The sequence below is a fragment of the Desmodus rotundus genome, chromosome 3, assembly GCF_022682495.2.
Source record: "Desmodus rotundus isolate HL8 chromosome 3, HLdesRot8A.1, whole genome shotgun sequence".
Classification (NCBI taxonomy): domain Eukaryota; kingdom Metazoa; phylum Chordata; class Mammalia; order Chiroptera; family Phyllostomidae; genus Desmodus; species Desmodus rotundus.
In genome coordinates this window covers 19,548,974-19,563,283 of record NC_071389.1, presented here as the reverse complement: position 1 = coordinate 19,563,283, position 14,310 = coordinate 19,548,974, and the positions used below count along the sequence as shown (strand labels likewise).

Here is a 14,310-nt window from a genome sequence, read left to right as displayed (position 1 = left end):
GCAGTGGCCTCTCACGGGCCCCCAACGGGGGACCTGGCCCACAACCCAGGCACATGCCTGATGGGGAATCAAACTGGCAACCTTTCAGTTTGCAGGCCAGCGCTCAGTCCACTGAGCCACACCAGCCAGGGCAGGAATCCCTCACTCTTTGACCTGCAAAGGGTATCTCTCTGGCATGACCCACAAATTCAGTGGAAGGCAGTGTAGGCTGTGTCTTACTCCGCCATTTACTAGCTGTGCCACCTGCCCAGCCACACCATTCTCTGAGCCACGATCTCCTTAGCCGTCAAAGGGAGCCGTGCCAAGCTGCTGTGAACCTGTCTCTGTCATCTGCTCGGCGTCCCTCCTTCCTCTGGAATATAGCCCTCTCCTTCTTTGGGGATCTCTTCTTTCTCCAAACACCAATTCAGCAGCGGCTGTCGTGGCTTCCGTGACCCTGTCCCATGGCCCACGGGTGGACACTGACTTAGAGCCAGGCCCATCAGAAGCCTTCCCAGTTCCATTCAGTTTTGTTTTGAATTAGAACTGAGAAATGGCTGTGGGCTGAGAAGCCCAGGAGGCCACATGTCATTAGCCACATGTCCTTCCTCATGGCTGTGTCTGGGTCCACTAGCCCTGTTCACCATCCGGAAGTTCACCCTCACATTCTGAGAGCCACTTCACTGGTTTCTAACGATACACTTTCTCACAGGGATGTGTGTAGGACCAAATGAGCTCAAGCGTACGAAGAGCTCAGGCCAGCGCCTGGCCCACTGCAGGCTCAGATGGGGGGTTGGCGAGATACCAGGAAGATGTGAGGCATCAGCGCTCGGGGAGTGATGCAACGTAGCAGCTCCTGGGAACTGGAGTCAGGTGTCTTGGGGCCCTGCAGAGCCACACAGGAGACCAGAATGAACGCCCAAGCAGAGCATTCGGTGGCTGGAAAAGGATGGGGCTAAGAAAAGTCCCTGCCCTCCCTTTAGGAAGGGGGAGTTGTCGATAGATACTCCCTCTGTGCCAGGGATATGTGCTGAGGTCCCCGAAGGTCCAGAAGATGGACGCCAGGAAAGGCTTTCCAGAGAAGGGACATTTGAGCTGGGTTTTGCAGGATAAATAAGAGTTTGCTAAACAGCAACGGACTTGGAAAGGGACTTTGAACTATCACTACCCATCAACCACTGTTTGCACAGAGCTGATTAATATAAGGGTTGAGATGGTCTGGGTTTGAGTCCCGCCTCCAACAAACCTTAGACTCTTCTATACTTCTGTTCCTTATCTGCAAAATAAGTTAGTTTTTAGTATTAAAGGAGACAATATAGGCAAAGCAGTCAGGGCAATGTGCTGGCATTGTGGTTAAACAGTCAGTAAATGTTTAGCTTATTAGGAAAAGCCTGTACTTATTAAGGCGGTCTAACGCCCTTAAAATGTTACAGCTGTTACCATTTACTGAGCCCCTAAGTCCCAATCACGGTGCTAAAGGCTCAGCATGCGTTGCCTCAGGTAGCCCTCCCAACTCCAGCAGGTGGATACCATCGTGCACCACCTAACGGTGTTTCAGTCAACAACCACGGCGGGATACTTGAGGATGATAATAAACAACTATTTGCTGCTTTACATGTTTACCATGCTTTTAATCCTTATTTTAAAGTGTACTCTTTCTACTTATAAAAAAGTTTGCTGTCCCCTGGCTGGTGTGGCTCAGTGGATTGAACGCGGGCCTGAGAATAGAAAAGTCTCTGGTTTGATTCCTGGCCAGGGCACATGCTGGGTTGTGGGCCAGGTCCCTGGTTGGGGTGTGCAAGAGGCAACCAATCGATGTTTCTCTTGTACATAGATATTTCTCTCTCTTTCTCCCTCCCTTCCCCCCTCTCTAAAAACAAATGAATGAAGTCTTTTTAAAAAAGGTTTGCTGTCAGTGTGCTGTGTTACACAGGCAGCAGCCGCATCTCGTTCACCAGGTCTCTCGATCACACCGTTTTCTCTTCTGCTTGATTACTCTCGTGTTGTTTTGTGCCGCGCTGTACAGGGTTGTGGCCTGGGAGCAATAGACCACACCGACTAGCCTAGGTGCGCAGTGGGCTAGTCATGTAGGTTTGTGTAAGTACAGTCTGCGAGGTTCCCACAGTGACGGAGTCACCTAACGAATTTGTCAGAACACAGCTCCCTTCCCGGGAGTCCTGGACTGTGCTGTTACTCCCGTGAAGGTCGGAAGACAGGCTCTGGGAGGCATGATCACACAGCCGGTGCGGGACACACAGGGCAGGGTGGCACCCAGCTTTGTCCAACGACCCATGCCCTGGCCCAGAGAGAGGAAGAAACTAGCCTCAGGACACACTACAGCAAGCGGCTGGGGTACGGGCATTTCTCCGAGACCCACTCAAGGGCAGCAATTTGGGGGAGTGGGGAGGGCTTGATGTTTGCGTAGCTCTTTCTAACGACACGTCGTCACTAACATCAGAGAACCGAGGGTGGCTGCTGGCGGTTTCCTAGGCCCCACGACACCGCCGTCCCACCCGAATCCCTCCGCTGCAGGGCTGGGCGCGCCTGGGGCTCCGTGATCCCCGAACGGGACTAAGGAAGGGCTGGGCCGACTCCCCCGAGGCCCGCAGGCCTGGCGGAGCTGCAGCTTCAAAACCGGGCTGCGCCCCTCCCCTTCCCGACGGCCTAGAGTTTCCGCCGAAGGTCCTTGTAGAAAATTCCAACCCCGCCCCGCCCGCGGACGGGGTTTTCCCAGCAGGGTGGGAGCAGCTGGGCGCGTCCAGGCGGCTGCTGCCGAGCGAACCGTGAGCCGCAGTCCCCGCGCTCCCTGCGGGGGGGGGGGGGGTAGGGGGGGGAGGCGGCCAGGGGTCGTCCCCAGGGCCCCTGGCTGGCCTCGGCTCCCGAGGGATGGGCGGGCGCGCCTGGGGAGCCGGGTTCGGGACGTACTGGCAAACAGGAAATTAGACAAAGGCGGCCCCCGGTCGGCCCCGCATTCCTTTCAGGTGATTCCCGCAAGGCCGCGGGATTCCGCCGGTCCTGAGGGCCTGCCCCCTCCTCTGTGACTGGCCCCCGCTCGGTGACGCAGGTTTGCATGAGGAAGATTCCTGCCTTGGGGAGCCTCCTCCCCAGGCACAGCCTCCCTGGGCTCCTGGAAAGGCAGAGCTCCCTACTGACATCTGTGCTTAGAGAGATGGGCTGGCCTCCAGGTCTCGGAGGCACGTGGACGGGAAAGAATGGATCACATCCACTCAACCATTTCACAGACTGTAATGCCACCTTGTGCCAGGGATCCCGTCCCAAGGCCAGGACCCACTAAGGAACCAGACCCGATGCCTGCCCTCAGGGGAAGGCCAGCATAAGGGAGGGGGTAGAACACCCAGAGACGTGAGGTCCTGGGTGAAAGGGCAGGGTGCAGGTGAATTCAGGGAGGGGGCGTCTGAGCCATTCTAGGTGGGGTTGCAGTGGTCTGGGGAAACATCATTCGCCTTCTACAGGTACTGTCTGAATGAAGGAACCCTGGAGTTGGCTTTGACTTGGGAGTGGCCCAGGGGAAAGGGTGGGTAGAATGGAAGGTGTCTGGACTGGGGGAATAGCATGTGCAAATGCCCACTGGTCTGCATGTGCACTGGACACCTTGGGAGCAGTGAGGACTCGGGAGTTGCCTGGGCACAGGGTAAAGTTGCTGCTGAGGATGCTGGCCAGGCGGGTCCTGGCGGCCTTGAAAGCCAGGCTGAGACTGAGGCTGATTTTTCTGGCACTGGGAGCCTGGGAAGGTGGTGTCGGGAGAAGGCTTGGAGAGGTGTCTCCGCTGAGCCCAGGGGAAGGGGCAGGGGAAGGAGAAGGGCCCCCTCGCCTGGGTGGCTGGGAGAGGCTGATCTGCAGAGACAGAGGCTCAGCTTCTGCAGGGCTGCACCCCCCGCCTGCTGGGCACTGGCGCCAGTTCTGCTGATTGGTGGGTTGCCCTCCCTTCTCAGGCGGTGCTGACTCAGCGTCTGAAAGGTGGTTCCCACGGGTTCATGTCTCTCAGGGAGCCAAAGGTCATGCCATCCCTGCTCTGCCTCCAAGTGGGTCAGTGCCCAGGACCACTGACAACTAGGACTGAATGGAGGCTAAGGTGTCTAGTCCACCCACCCCCGCCAACCAGCAAGACCTCAGTGTCCTTTCTGCTTCCTAAACATAAACCACCCCAACTCTGGCCTGGCTCTCTGCTCCCAGAAGGTTCCAAGTTACTAGAGTTATCAATACTTTATTTTTATTTTAAAACAGTGGAAAGAAAAATAAATATCTTTGGAGAATAAGAGTATAGGGGTGGGGTGGGTAGTGGGGCTGGAGACTTGGGGGTGTCCTGGCTTCAGTGGTCTTGCGTGGGGGTGCGGGGGGCCTGGGGTCCGCAGGCTGGTTTCTCCCAGGCCAGGCTCTGTCCCGTACCCACTGGGAGGTCTGGGGGCTCCACCAACCTTGCCTGCCCTCGGCTCCCAGGCTGGGCGCTGTGTCAGCGAAACCCTCCTGAGGATTAGGCCCCTGGCGCCTGCCTGTGTCCGGAGCACATGATTGGGCAGGCAGAGGGGGCAGGGGGCACCACCCCAGGGGGCTCTTCTGCCAGCTGGCCTGGCATGGTGCCACAGCCTCAGTGGTGACCCATGTCCTCCATGCCCACGCGGCCCCAGACACCCAGCACGAAGCTCTCGATGTCACACTCGTTGGCTCCTCTCACAATGCGGAAGTGGCCCCTCTCGCCCCAGGCTGGGCCCCAGGAGTTGGCTGCGGTCTGGGGACGAGGCAGAGCATGAGCAGGGGTGAGAGCAGGGGCATGGAGAAGCAGGGAAGGGGTTGGGGTAGGGGGGACAGCTGCCACAGGGCCCGCAGCGCAGAGACTCACCCAGTATTTGAGCGTCCTCCCATCAGGAAGTGACTCCTCTCCCCACCTGCGGGCCAGAACCAGGCAGGGCAAGGGCGCTGATCCCACCTGCTTGCGGGGGCTCCACCCCCAGGCCTTCCCTGCCCGGCCCAGTTGCCTTTCGTCACTGGGGTACACCCTTAGGACTTGGGCAGGTCTCTGTCCCCGTGTGCACCTCCCTCAGTCTCCACATCTCTCAGTCGGTGTACCCACACCCAGTGCGGGGAAAGGCACTGGAAGGGATCATTGAAGGGTGAGCAGAAAGGGGGAATGTGGACCTCTGGCCTCCAGGGACCCCCATTCTGGACCATTTCTCTGGAGACTCATGCTTCTGGCTGCCCTCCTTCCTCACTTAGGGAGCCAAGGAGGAATGGGTGCCAGGAACCAGAACGAAGAGACTGGGAGAATGTGGGTAACTTAGAGGCCCCAAACTCCCACTGCAAAGAGCATTTCATTGGTCTGACACCTGAAATCAGTGACTCTAACATCTCGGGTGGGAAACCAAAGGCTGGGGAGTGAGGTGCTGTGTCAGGCAGAGTTGAGAACAGGTGCCAAGATGGGGAGAGGTCGGCAACTCCTAGACCCTCGTCTGTGTGTCGTTGGAGTTATTTTGTCTCTGCGTGTAAGGCAGGAGCAGTCCCTCAAAAGCCTTAAAAGGCACCCAACTCTTGGTGTGACTAGGGTAAGTCCCTCCTCTCTTTGAGTCTCAGTTTCCTTCTCTTCAAAATGGCGCTTTACAGGGAGATGGTCTGGATTCAAGGCAGGCTCAGAGCCCCCCGTGTAAGCCGGCTGTCCCCACCCCTCCGCCCCCCAAAGCCCCTCACCCTGTGATCTTGACAGAATGTGTCCCATGCCGGCGGTATCGCTCTGGCCTCCCCAGGCTCACTGGCGTGTGGCTGTAGATGCCGTTCTGGTACAGGAAGAAGTCCTCGTGCACTTCCATGAGGGCTGTGGACGGAGGTCAAATAGGGCCAGCTCAGCCCATTAGCAGTGGCGCCGAAGCCCTAGTGGAGATTCATGCTCCGGCTCCAGGGCCTCTCCTACCAAGAATCTAAGTTCCCCTCCAGAGCTGCCCGTGGGGAGGGGTTCTGGTCCCTCCACTCCCGGCCTCCATGGACTTGCTGCTTATATCGCACAGACCACGTGTGCTGCTGCTGTGCCCAGCCTTAAGCAGGCACAAGCTTCTGGAGTCCTGGAACAGGGTGAGGGGTACTTACCTTGGACAGGGCCATTCTCCATCAGCTCCTTCATGATCTCCTTCTCCTGGAGGGTGGGAGGTGGGGAAGAGAGTGTCCATTAGGAGTGAGGCTCCAGCCTTTGGCCGGGCCTCCAGCTCTCTTCCTCTGCCCCCTCACCCACGTGCAGACTTACACTGGAGCCAAGGCGGTAGGCTGGAGTGACCTGGTAGATGTCATTGGCATGGACTTGGTGATTGGGGCAGCGGGCAGTGGCCTGGCGCTTGCCCCGCCCCATGGCCCGGCTGTGCATCATGCAGCGGGGCGCAGGGCCAGTCTCGGTTCGCCCCTGGCCCGAGAACGGGTAGCAGTGGTCAGACACCACCCTGGAGGGGCAGCAGGAGGGCGCGAGGGCCGAGTGAGCTTGGCCTTTCCTAAGGCCCTGGCCCCGTGCCCTCTCTCCTGCCCGCACCCCTGCTGCTGCTCACCCTCGACGTCGTAGGAACCACCAGGCGCTGTCGAGATGCCCACCTTGGCAGCCCTGCTGGTTGCGCTTGTCACAAGACAGCAGGTTCTGGGGCGACAGGACAGGTGTCATGTGCCCCAGAGAATGGATTGAGACACGATCAGATGCTACGGCTGGCGGAAGGAAGCAGAAGGTGCCGTCAGAGCTCTAAACTTGGCCCTCCCTCCCCACCGAGCCAGCCCCTGCCCTTGAATGTACCTGCTGTGGAGAAGGCCCAGGAGCCTGCACAGTTGCCCTGGTCTAGAGGCTCGTGTATTAGATTGGGCCACTTCTCAGAGGCCTCAAAGGCTGTGGGCAGCACCTCCCCTGGGCCCAGCACTGTCTGCAAGGCAAAACCACTCAGTCCGCCTCCTGCTTCTGCCCGGCCTCCCCCAGGGCCTTCTCCAGGGTCTCTTGTTATGGGCAAGAACTGAAGGCACCGAGAAAGAGTCCAGGGCCTTCTGCAGTTTGACCTTGGGCCCTCTCGCTGTGGAAGGGTTCCAGCAACCTCAGCATGGGCTCGAGTGGAAGACCCAGCACCGCTAGTGCCTCCCTAGTGTCAGGTGCAGAGAGACCAGTCCTGTTTTACAGATGAGACAGCTGAGGCCAGGAACAGGGAAGTGGCCAGGCCAGAGTCACCCTGCTTCTCATCCTCAGCCCCTGCCATGTTCTTCTGCACCTTCCAATCTGTTGCATCCTCTTTCCCACCAGGACCTTGGGCTTCAGGCCGTAAAGGGCAGGGGAGGGAAGAAGCAGTCAGGTCCCGTGACCTGGCAGGCTGCCAAGGCAAACAGCAGGAGGCGAATAGCAGAGGCCCCAGGGAGTAAGGACGTGGGCAGCCTTGAGCTGAAGTCCCTCTTCAGGGAGGGCCACTCCGACCAGCCCCTGCCTCCTCCCTGCCCACCTCTGAGAGATGGAGCCTCCAGCATGAGCCCCGGCCCTATCCTGCTAAAGTAACCCTTCGACAGTTCCAGGTCTGGTTCCCATTTCTCCCCCGAAGGGGTTCCACTAGTGGGAAGAGAGAAGCCCCCTCTTCCCTTGGGGTTCCTCCGAGCTGTTTCCGAGAATTGCTGCTCTCTGGCCAGAGCTGGGGAAGTGTGTGTTTTTCCCTTCCCAAAATACCAAGGTGACCTCCTGGCCCCCTGGGTCCTGACCCAGCTGGGACCAACAGCATTTTTTCCAGTCTGGGGAGGCCAAGAAAGGGCTCGGGCTGGAGGCACAGCACTCAGTGCGTTTTCCAGTGCGGCACCTCTCACTACAGGCAAGAGCTGAGGGCCCAGAGAAGGAAAGTGACCGGTGCAGCCTCACACACTGTTGGAGAGGGCTATGGCCAGGCCCTCAGATGAATAGGGCGCCAGGTGCCAGGATCCCCGGGATCCTAGGCCATGAGATGGCAGGGTTGTGGGCAAGACTGGACTTACGTGAATCTCATTCATGCTGGCGACGGAGGAAGATGGACGGATGGTGCCCAGGCGGTAGCGGATGCCCTCATCCAGCGTCATGCCCCAGAACGCGCTGTGGTTCCCAGCCCGCCACCTGCAGGAGAGGGGTGGAAGCGACAGGCCTGCTAAGGCTGGGGATCCTGGAGGTCCATGCCTGTGGGTGGGGAGATGCACATGGGCGAAGTGCACACACAAACGAGGTCTGAGCGTGGGTGTGCCTGGCAGCACATGCATCATGGGCAGGATGTGTGTGTGTTGTGCGCACATGTGCCCGCGGGCCCACCGGCGCGTTTCCAAGGCCTCTCACCCGTAGTTGCCCTGGTTGATGGCGTCGATCATGTCCCGGTCCACCAGGCATGGCTGCTGATCACACTCCCACTGCCCTTTCTCCTCACAGGTGCTGGGGGGACAGCAGGGAAGGAAGATGTGAGGGGCTGCTGGGCAGCCTCTGAGGGAAGAGGAGGCCTCGGCGGTCAGCAGCAGCCTGAGGTTCTGTACCAGTGCCCTTGGCAAAACCCTTAGATGATCCCATCCAGCCTGGTGGTTTTAAATGTTAACTTCAAGTTCACATTTCTCAAGTTTATATCCACCTGGATCTCTCCCTAAAGTGCAGATTCAAGAATGGTGCTGATACTCAGCATTACCATGGTGTGTCTAACAACAGGTTAAACTTAGCACATCTCAAGTGGAGTTCCTGGTCTCCCCCACTCCCATGCCTGCTCCGCCCACAGTCCCCAGAAAATGGCCACTCCATCTTTCCTGGAGCTCAGGCCAAAATTGGATCTCATTTGCTGATCCAATTCATTGACAAATCCTGTCGACTGTGCCTTAAAAACCCATCCACAACCCAAACCATGTCTCGCTCTTTCCTGCAGATGCTGTGGTCCAAGCACCTTCACCTGGATTATGCTATAGTCTCCTCACTCCTCTCCCCACCTCTGCCCTGCACCTCCCTCCCGTGTATTTTGAACACAGCTGCCAGCGATCCTGTTCAACCAAATTATATCATGTCATTCCTCTGCCCAGAACCCTCCACTGGCTGCACCTCACAGAATAAGAGCCAAAGTCCCTACGGTGCCAGCAAAGCCCTACACGATCTGTCCTCCTGGCCCCTCTGTGACCGCTTCCCCTTAGCACTGGTTCTTGAGGCCCCGGCCGTCTGGCCCTCCGACTGTTCACCCAGCTGTGCCCCTGCCCCAGGGCCTCTGAGCCGCTCTTCCTTCAACATCCCATGGCTCACTCACTTCTTCCGAGTTTTCATTCAAACGGCACCTCAGGGAGGCCTCCCTCTCTTACAATTCAACATGCTCTACTCTTCCTGGTCCACTTCCCTGTTTTATTTTCCCCTCAGCATGCCCTCGCTGTCACACATGCGGCGTAGTTAGATATTTATATTGCTTACACCTGTTTCCTCGTAGGCTCTAAAGTCCTTGAGGGCAGGTATTATTTGATATTCCAGTGCCTACGAAGCAGAGCCTAGCACAGAGTGGACATCCAATAAATTTGTGTTGAATGAACGGACGAGGCAGTACGGCAAAGTGACTGAGAGCATGGGTTCTGAAATTCGAGTCCGGGTCCCAGTCCTCGCTGACTAGGTACGTGGCCTCAGGTGAGTTATTTAAACTACTGGCTGTAAAATGAGGACAGTAATAGTACCACCTTTCAGGGATGCAGTGGCAGGCTCGCAAAGCACTTAGTGCAAGGCTGGGCCCGTCTGAAGCGCTCCAGAATTGTTATCGGCCATTATTGTTCTCCTGACAGGAACCCAGGCCCCGCCCCCTTGGAGTTTCAGACTCGGGCCCAGCTGGCCCCTGACCGCTCCTCCAGGCAGGTGAAAGTCATCTCAAGCTTCAAATGGCCAAGCAGGCTTTCCCCAAACCTGCTCCTCGCCTAACACTCTCAACTCAGATACGGCCCCTACCCACAGGTGTTTCAGCCAGAACTCTGTGCAGTCTGTGGGGTCAGCCCCACCCCCATCCCCAGGCCTCCTCAATCAGCAAGTCCAGGAAGTCACACCAGGAAAGGCTCTGAGACCTCGTCACCCCTCCACTGCCACCGAGTACTGTGGTCCTTCCACGCCTCCCGGCTGGATGATGGCAATGGCTTCCTAACCAGGCTCCCTGCCTTTCTATGACCCCCCCACCCCGCTTTCTGAAGCCAAAGAGATCTCCGAAGAACAAAAACCAGATTGTGAGCCCTCTTAAGTGGCTTCCCACAACACTTGCAACAAGATACAATATCCTTGCCACAGCTAACGAGAACCATGGGAAGTGGCCGGCACCCTGCGCCCCCCGCGGCCTCTCCCCATCTCACAGCCCCAGCTGCAGGGAGCTGGGGCCGGCCTCCCTCCCACGTTCCCTCCTGCGCCTCTCCTCTTTCTGTACCAACAAAAATGTCCTTTCCTGCGTGGCCTTCCCTCGCCCCCACCCCACTCTAAACTAGGATTCCCTCCTAGTCCCTGCTTTCCCATCACACCTGTAAGAGTTCAAAGTGATAACGTTTGTTTGTGTGTCTGGTTCTTCACCACTAGACTGGAAACTCCAGTGCAAAGGACAAGGACCTGTCGTGCATTCTGGCTGCACGTAGTAGGTCTTTAAAAGATAGGTGTGCCCTGACCAGTGCGGCTCATTGGTTGGGTGTCATTTCACGAAGCAAAATGTTGCTGGTTCAATTCCCGGTCAGGGTATATGCCTGGGTTATGGGTTCAGTCCCATGTTGCCTACGAGAGGCAACCGATCAATGTTTCTCTCTTGCATTAATGTTTCTCTTCCTCTCTTTCTCCTCCCCATCCCCTCTCTCTAAAAATAAACAAATAAAATCTTTTTTAAAAATTGCCCTGGCTGGTATGACTCAGTGGATTGAGTGCCAGCCTGTGAACTGAAGGGTCACAGGTTCTATTCCCAATCAGGGCACTTGCCTGTGTTGTGGGTCAGGTCCCCAGTAGGGGGCACATGAGAGGCAACCACACAGTGATGTTTCTCTCCCGTTCTCCCTCCCTTCCCCCTCTCTAAAAATAAATAAAATCTTTAAAAAAAATAGGTATCCACTGAACAGTTGAATTCTATGAATTCTTCGACGCTTTTACAAGCTCATAACTCTATTACAGGATGCTAAATTGCCTCTTCGAAGCCCGCCCCAGGCTCCCGCCTCCAATGTTGCCTTTTAAGGAGCCTCAAGAGGAAACAAGACCCAGTATGGCTGGACTCTCCAGTCCCAGGAGTGGGCGGGCACTTTCAGGGAGGGCCAGAGGAGACCGCAGGGGAGGGAGGCTCCCCTGGTTTTCTTTTCCCTCAGAGTCTCTGGAAGCATCCTTCATCCCTGCAGGGCTCACTGCCTGGAGGCCCCCAGGGGCTGCCTCATATCCTCAGGTGCCACGCACAGGGAACACAGCTGGCCGGAGCTGGCCTGGGGGGCAGGTAGTAAGCTGATCATTCCTCCTGCCCCCTCCTCTTTGCCCCCAGGCCTGCTCAACCAGGTCTAGACTGTACTGGTGACAGCAGGTCCCAGTATTCCAGAGGGGGTTGGGGTGGCCAGGCCCCAGGGACAGGTGTGGAGAGAGTGTTAACCCCTTGGTGTCCAGAGGCATCCTATCAGGACTGGCAGGAGCACGCAGGCACTGAACACGCACGCGCGCGCGCGCGCGCGCACACACACACACACACACACACACACACACTCTCTCTCTCACCCAGCACCCCTCACACCAGTGAGGCAATGGAAACACTTACGTGTAATGCATTCCAAAATCTCTCCTTCTCCCTGGGGCCTCCCAAACAGAGGGCAGGGGGTGAAGTGGGTGCAGTGCCTTCTCCTCTAAGTCACAGGGTCCCCATTATTTCCATTAAGTCATTCAAGGCTCCCTACCCAATCCTTCTCCCCTTCCCACCTCAAGCCTCTGATTAAAGTAGGGGGCACGTCTGACCCCTTCATCCTCCTGTCCAGAATGGTGGGGGTAAAGGAGGGAAAGGGGCCACATTCCAGGGAAGGCCCCGGTACAGGCTGGCTGACCTCCCGCTCAGCCATCCCTGACCCTCATCCGGTCCAGTGCAGCGGATGCTACAGTCAGAGGTTTCCTTCCTGGCGCCCCCTTCTCGGACTCTGGTGACAGGGAGAAAGGTCGGGAGGGGCAGTAGCCCAGCCCACGCCAGGAGGGGCCAGGAATGACTCCCAGCTCAGGGCCGCACCTGGAGTCTGGTGTCCATGGTTGGTCACCCTTGGGGAATGTTGTTAGAATGTCGTTTACATAAGCTGACATAATGTGAAAAGCCCCATGTGTCACATGAGGAAACTGAGGCTCAGAGAAGGGAAAGGACTTGCTCCCAGCATGTGAGTGGCAGGGACAGGGTTAGAACCAAGTCTGGCAGCCACAGACCCCACAAGGCACGCCTTCCCCCAGCCCCAAACACTCACCAGCGGTTGCAGTTGTCCCAGTAGGTTCCCAGGACCGGATAGACTCGACCCTCGTGCATGCATCCTGGTGGGAGGCAAGAGAAGAGACGGGGCTGAGGTGGCGAAGTCCTCAAAGGTCAGCTGTCCAGAAACACGCACGCACACATCCCAGCCCTCACTGACACTAAAGTCAAACTATAACTTAAGACACCTCCTGCAGGTGTCACATGCCACCTGCTTCTCAGGAAGTTCATCACTGACTCCAGCTTAGAGCCTTCTTGCTTCGCTTGCTGCCAGCCACAGCACTGCCTGGATCCTTTGCATTTAAATGAGTTGGAGCTTGGCGATGAGAAGAGGGGTGGGGGTGCATGGGGAATCTGAGGCCCAGAGAAGGCAAGAGACTCCACTAAATTAATACAGCACTCTGGGATGATAACCCAGGTATGCAACCTCTCACCCACAATCCCAGGAAATTGGGGTAAGAAATTCAAGTCTTCTCCTATTGGACAAGTGCATGGGAAAGGAAGGTGGCAAGGGCTGAAGGCAGGAACAGATCTGGCCTACCTCCCAGGCGTTACCAGCCATCGCAGGGGCTGAGAACCCTGGGCAAAGGCAGAGGAATGGCTCGGGTGACCCTGACCAACCCCTGTGCACTTTATCAGCCTGAGGCTGAGTCAGCGGGCGGGGCCAGCACCTTCCATCTCCGGAATATGGAAACAGGACTGGGAGGAAGGGCAGAAAGCTGCCCTCCTCCTGGGCCAGCTTAAAATCCCACTGATCAAGGATCTTCTCTTTCAGTCTTGCTGCAGAGATTCAAGCTAGACCAGAGTGGGGACTTCCTGGAGGTGCAGAAGAGCGAGGCAGGGTCTCTTTCCCACATTCTACAAAACCTCCCCTGGAAATGTCAATGCACTGGCCTTGCTCCTGAACCTTGCTGACTTTGGGGCTGAAAAACCAACCCACCCCTGGACATCCGGTGCCCACCTTGGATGGGGGGGAAAGGGGGTGGCACGCCAAGGCAGAAGTCCCAGAAGTCTGGGCAGCAGTCGGAGATGGTTCGGTTGCAGAAGAGGTCACAGTAACAGGTGGAGCCCAGGTAGGGCAGGGCGCAGTGGTCAGCGCGGCCTCGGCAGCACAGGTCCTGCTCTTGGCAGTACCGGCCTCCCGCATCCCGGATGCCCCGCAGGTGCAGAGCCGGTGCTAGCTCCCGGCGCCCACGGCCCCGCTGGACTCCCAGTGCTGACTCAGCCAGCAGCAGCAACAGCAGCAGCCCCTGTGGACACCTCCACATGGTGCCTCTTGGGCCCCAGGGAGGGCAGAGGTCAGGGGACCAAGGCGATGGGCAGCAGAGCCTCCCTGGCACCCCAGGCACGGATATCCCAGCTTCCTGCTACTGCAAGTCTGAGGGGGTGTAGCAAGATCAGACACGCTGATTCTTATGTCCCTAGGCCGGCCATGGGCAGCAGAGCCACAGTTTGTGTGCCTTGGCTTATAGAGGGGAGGGGACTGGGCAAGAAAGGAAGCCCCTCCCTGACTTGCCTGGGGAACCCCAAGGACAGGAGGTGGGAACTGTGGTATTTTTGGTACCCCTCCCCAACACCCATAGTTGGGACCAGAGGTCTCTCCTGTCCTGGGTCCCTCTGCTCCTGCTTCAGCCTCCATCCCTGATGTGGGTCCCCCTCTCTTCTGTTCTTCTCTGCGTCCCTCCGACCACTCCGCACACCGGCTCTGCCATCTGTCCCGTCCCCCTGCCTGACCCCTCGTCCTCTCTCTGCCTTCTGTCTACTACACCCTCTCCCTTCTGAGCAGTGGAGCGTCCCTACCTGATGAGGGGTGTGGGCTGGCCCAGGCTGCCCCACGCGCCGCCTCCGGACTCCTGTGACCGACTCCTGTGACCGCGCCGGACACTCAAAGTCAAGTGAGGAGCGCGGGGCGGGATCGCTT

At 57.7% G+C, this 14,310-nt stretch overlaps 1 protein-coding gene across 2 annotated transcripts; it reads right to left on the bottom strand.

The window, feature by feature from the left end:
- Positions 1-4,188: 4,188 nt before the first annotated feature.
- On the bottom strand, positions 4,189-14,295 carry TINAGL1 (tubulointerstitial nephritis antigen like 1). 2 transcript variants are annotated; one of them, XM_024554494.4, is made up of 12 exons: positions 14,190-14,295; positions 13,351-13,664; positions 12,388-12,451; positions 8,285-8,377; positions 7,957-8,071; positions 6,755-6,878; positions 6,519-6,669; positions 6,227-6,416; positions 6,073-6,118; positions 5,680-5,803; positions 4,838-4,883; positions 4,189-4,726 (listed from the first exon to the last, which is right to left on the bottom strand). In XM_024554494.4, the coding sequence occupies exons 2-12, from the start codon at positions 13,655-13,657 to the stop codon at positions 4,586-4,588; spliced, it is 1,401 nt and encodes a 466-aa protein (XP_024410262.1). In that variant the 5' UTR covers positions 13,658-13,664; positions 14,190-14,295; the 3' UTR covers positions 4,189-4,585. The 2 variants fall into 2 exon arrangements, with proteins under 2 accessions (XP_024410262.1, XP_024410263.1); XM_024554495.4 differs by lacking the exon at positions 13,351-13,664 and having other exon boundaries at positions 14,190-14,272.
- Between the last annotated feature and the right edge of the window lie 15 nt (positions 14,296-14,310).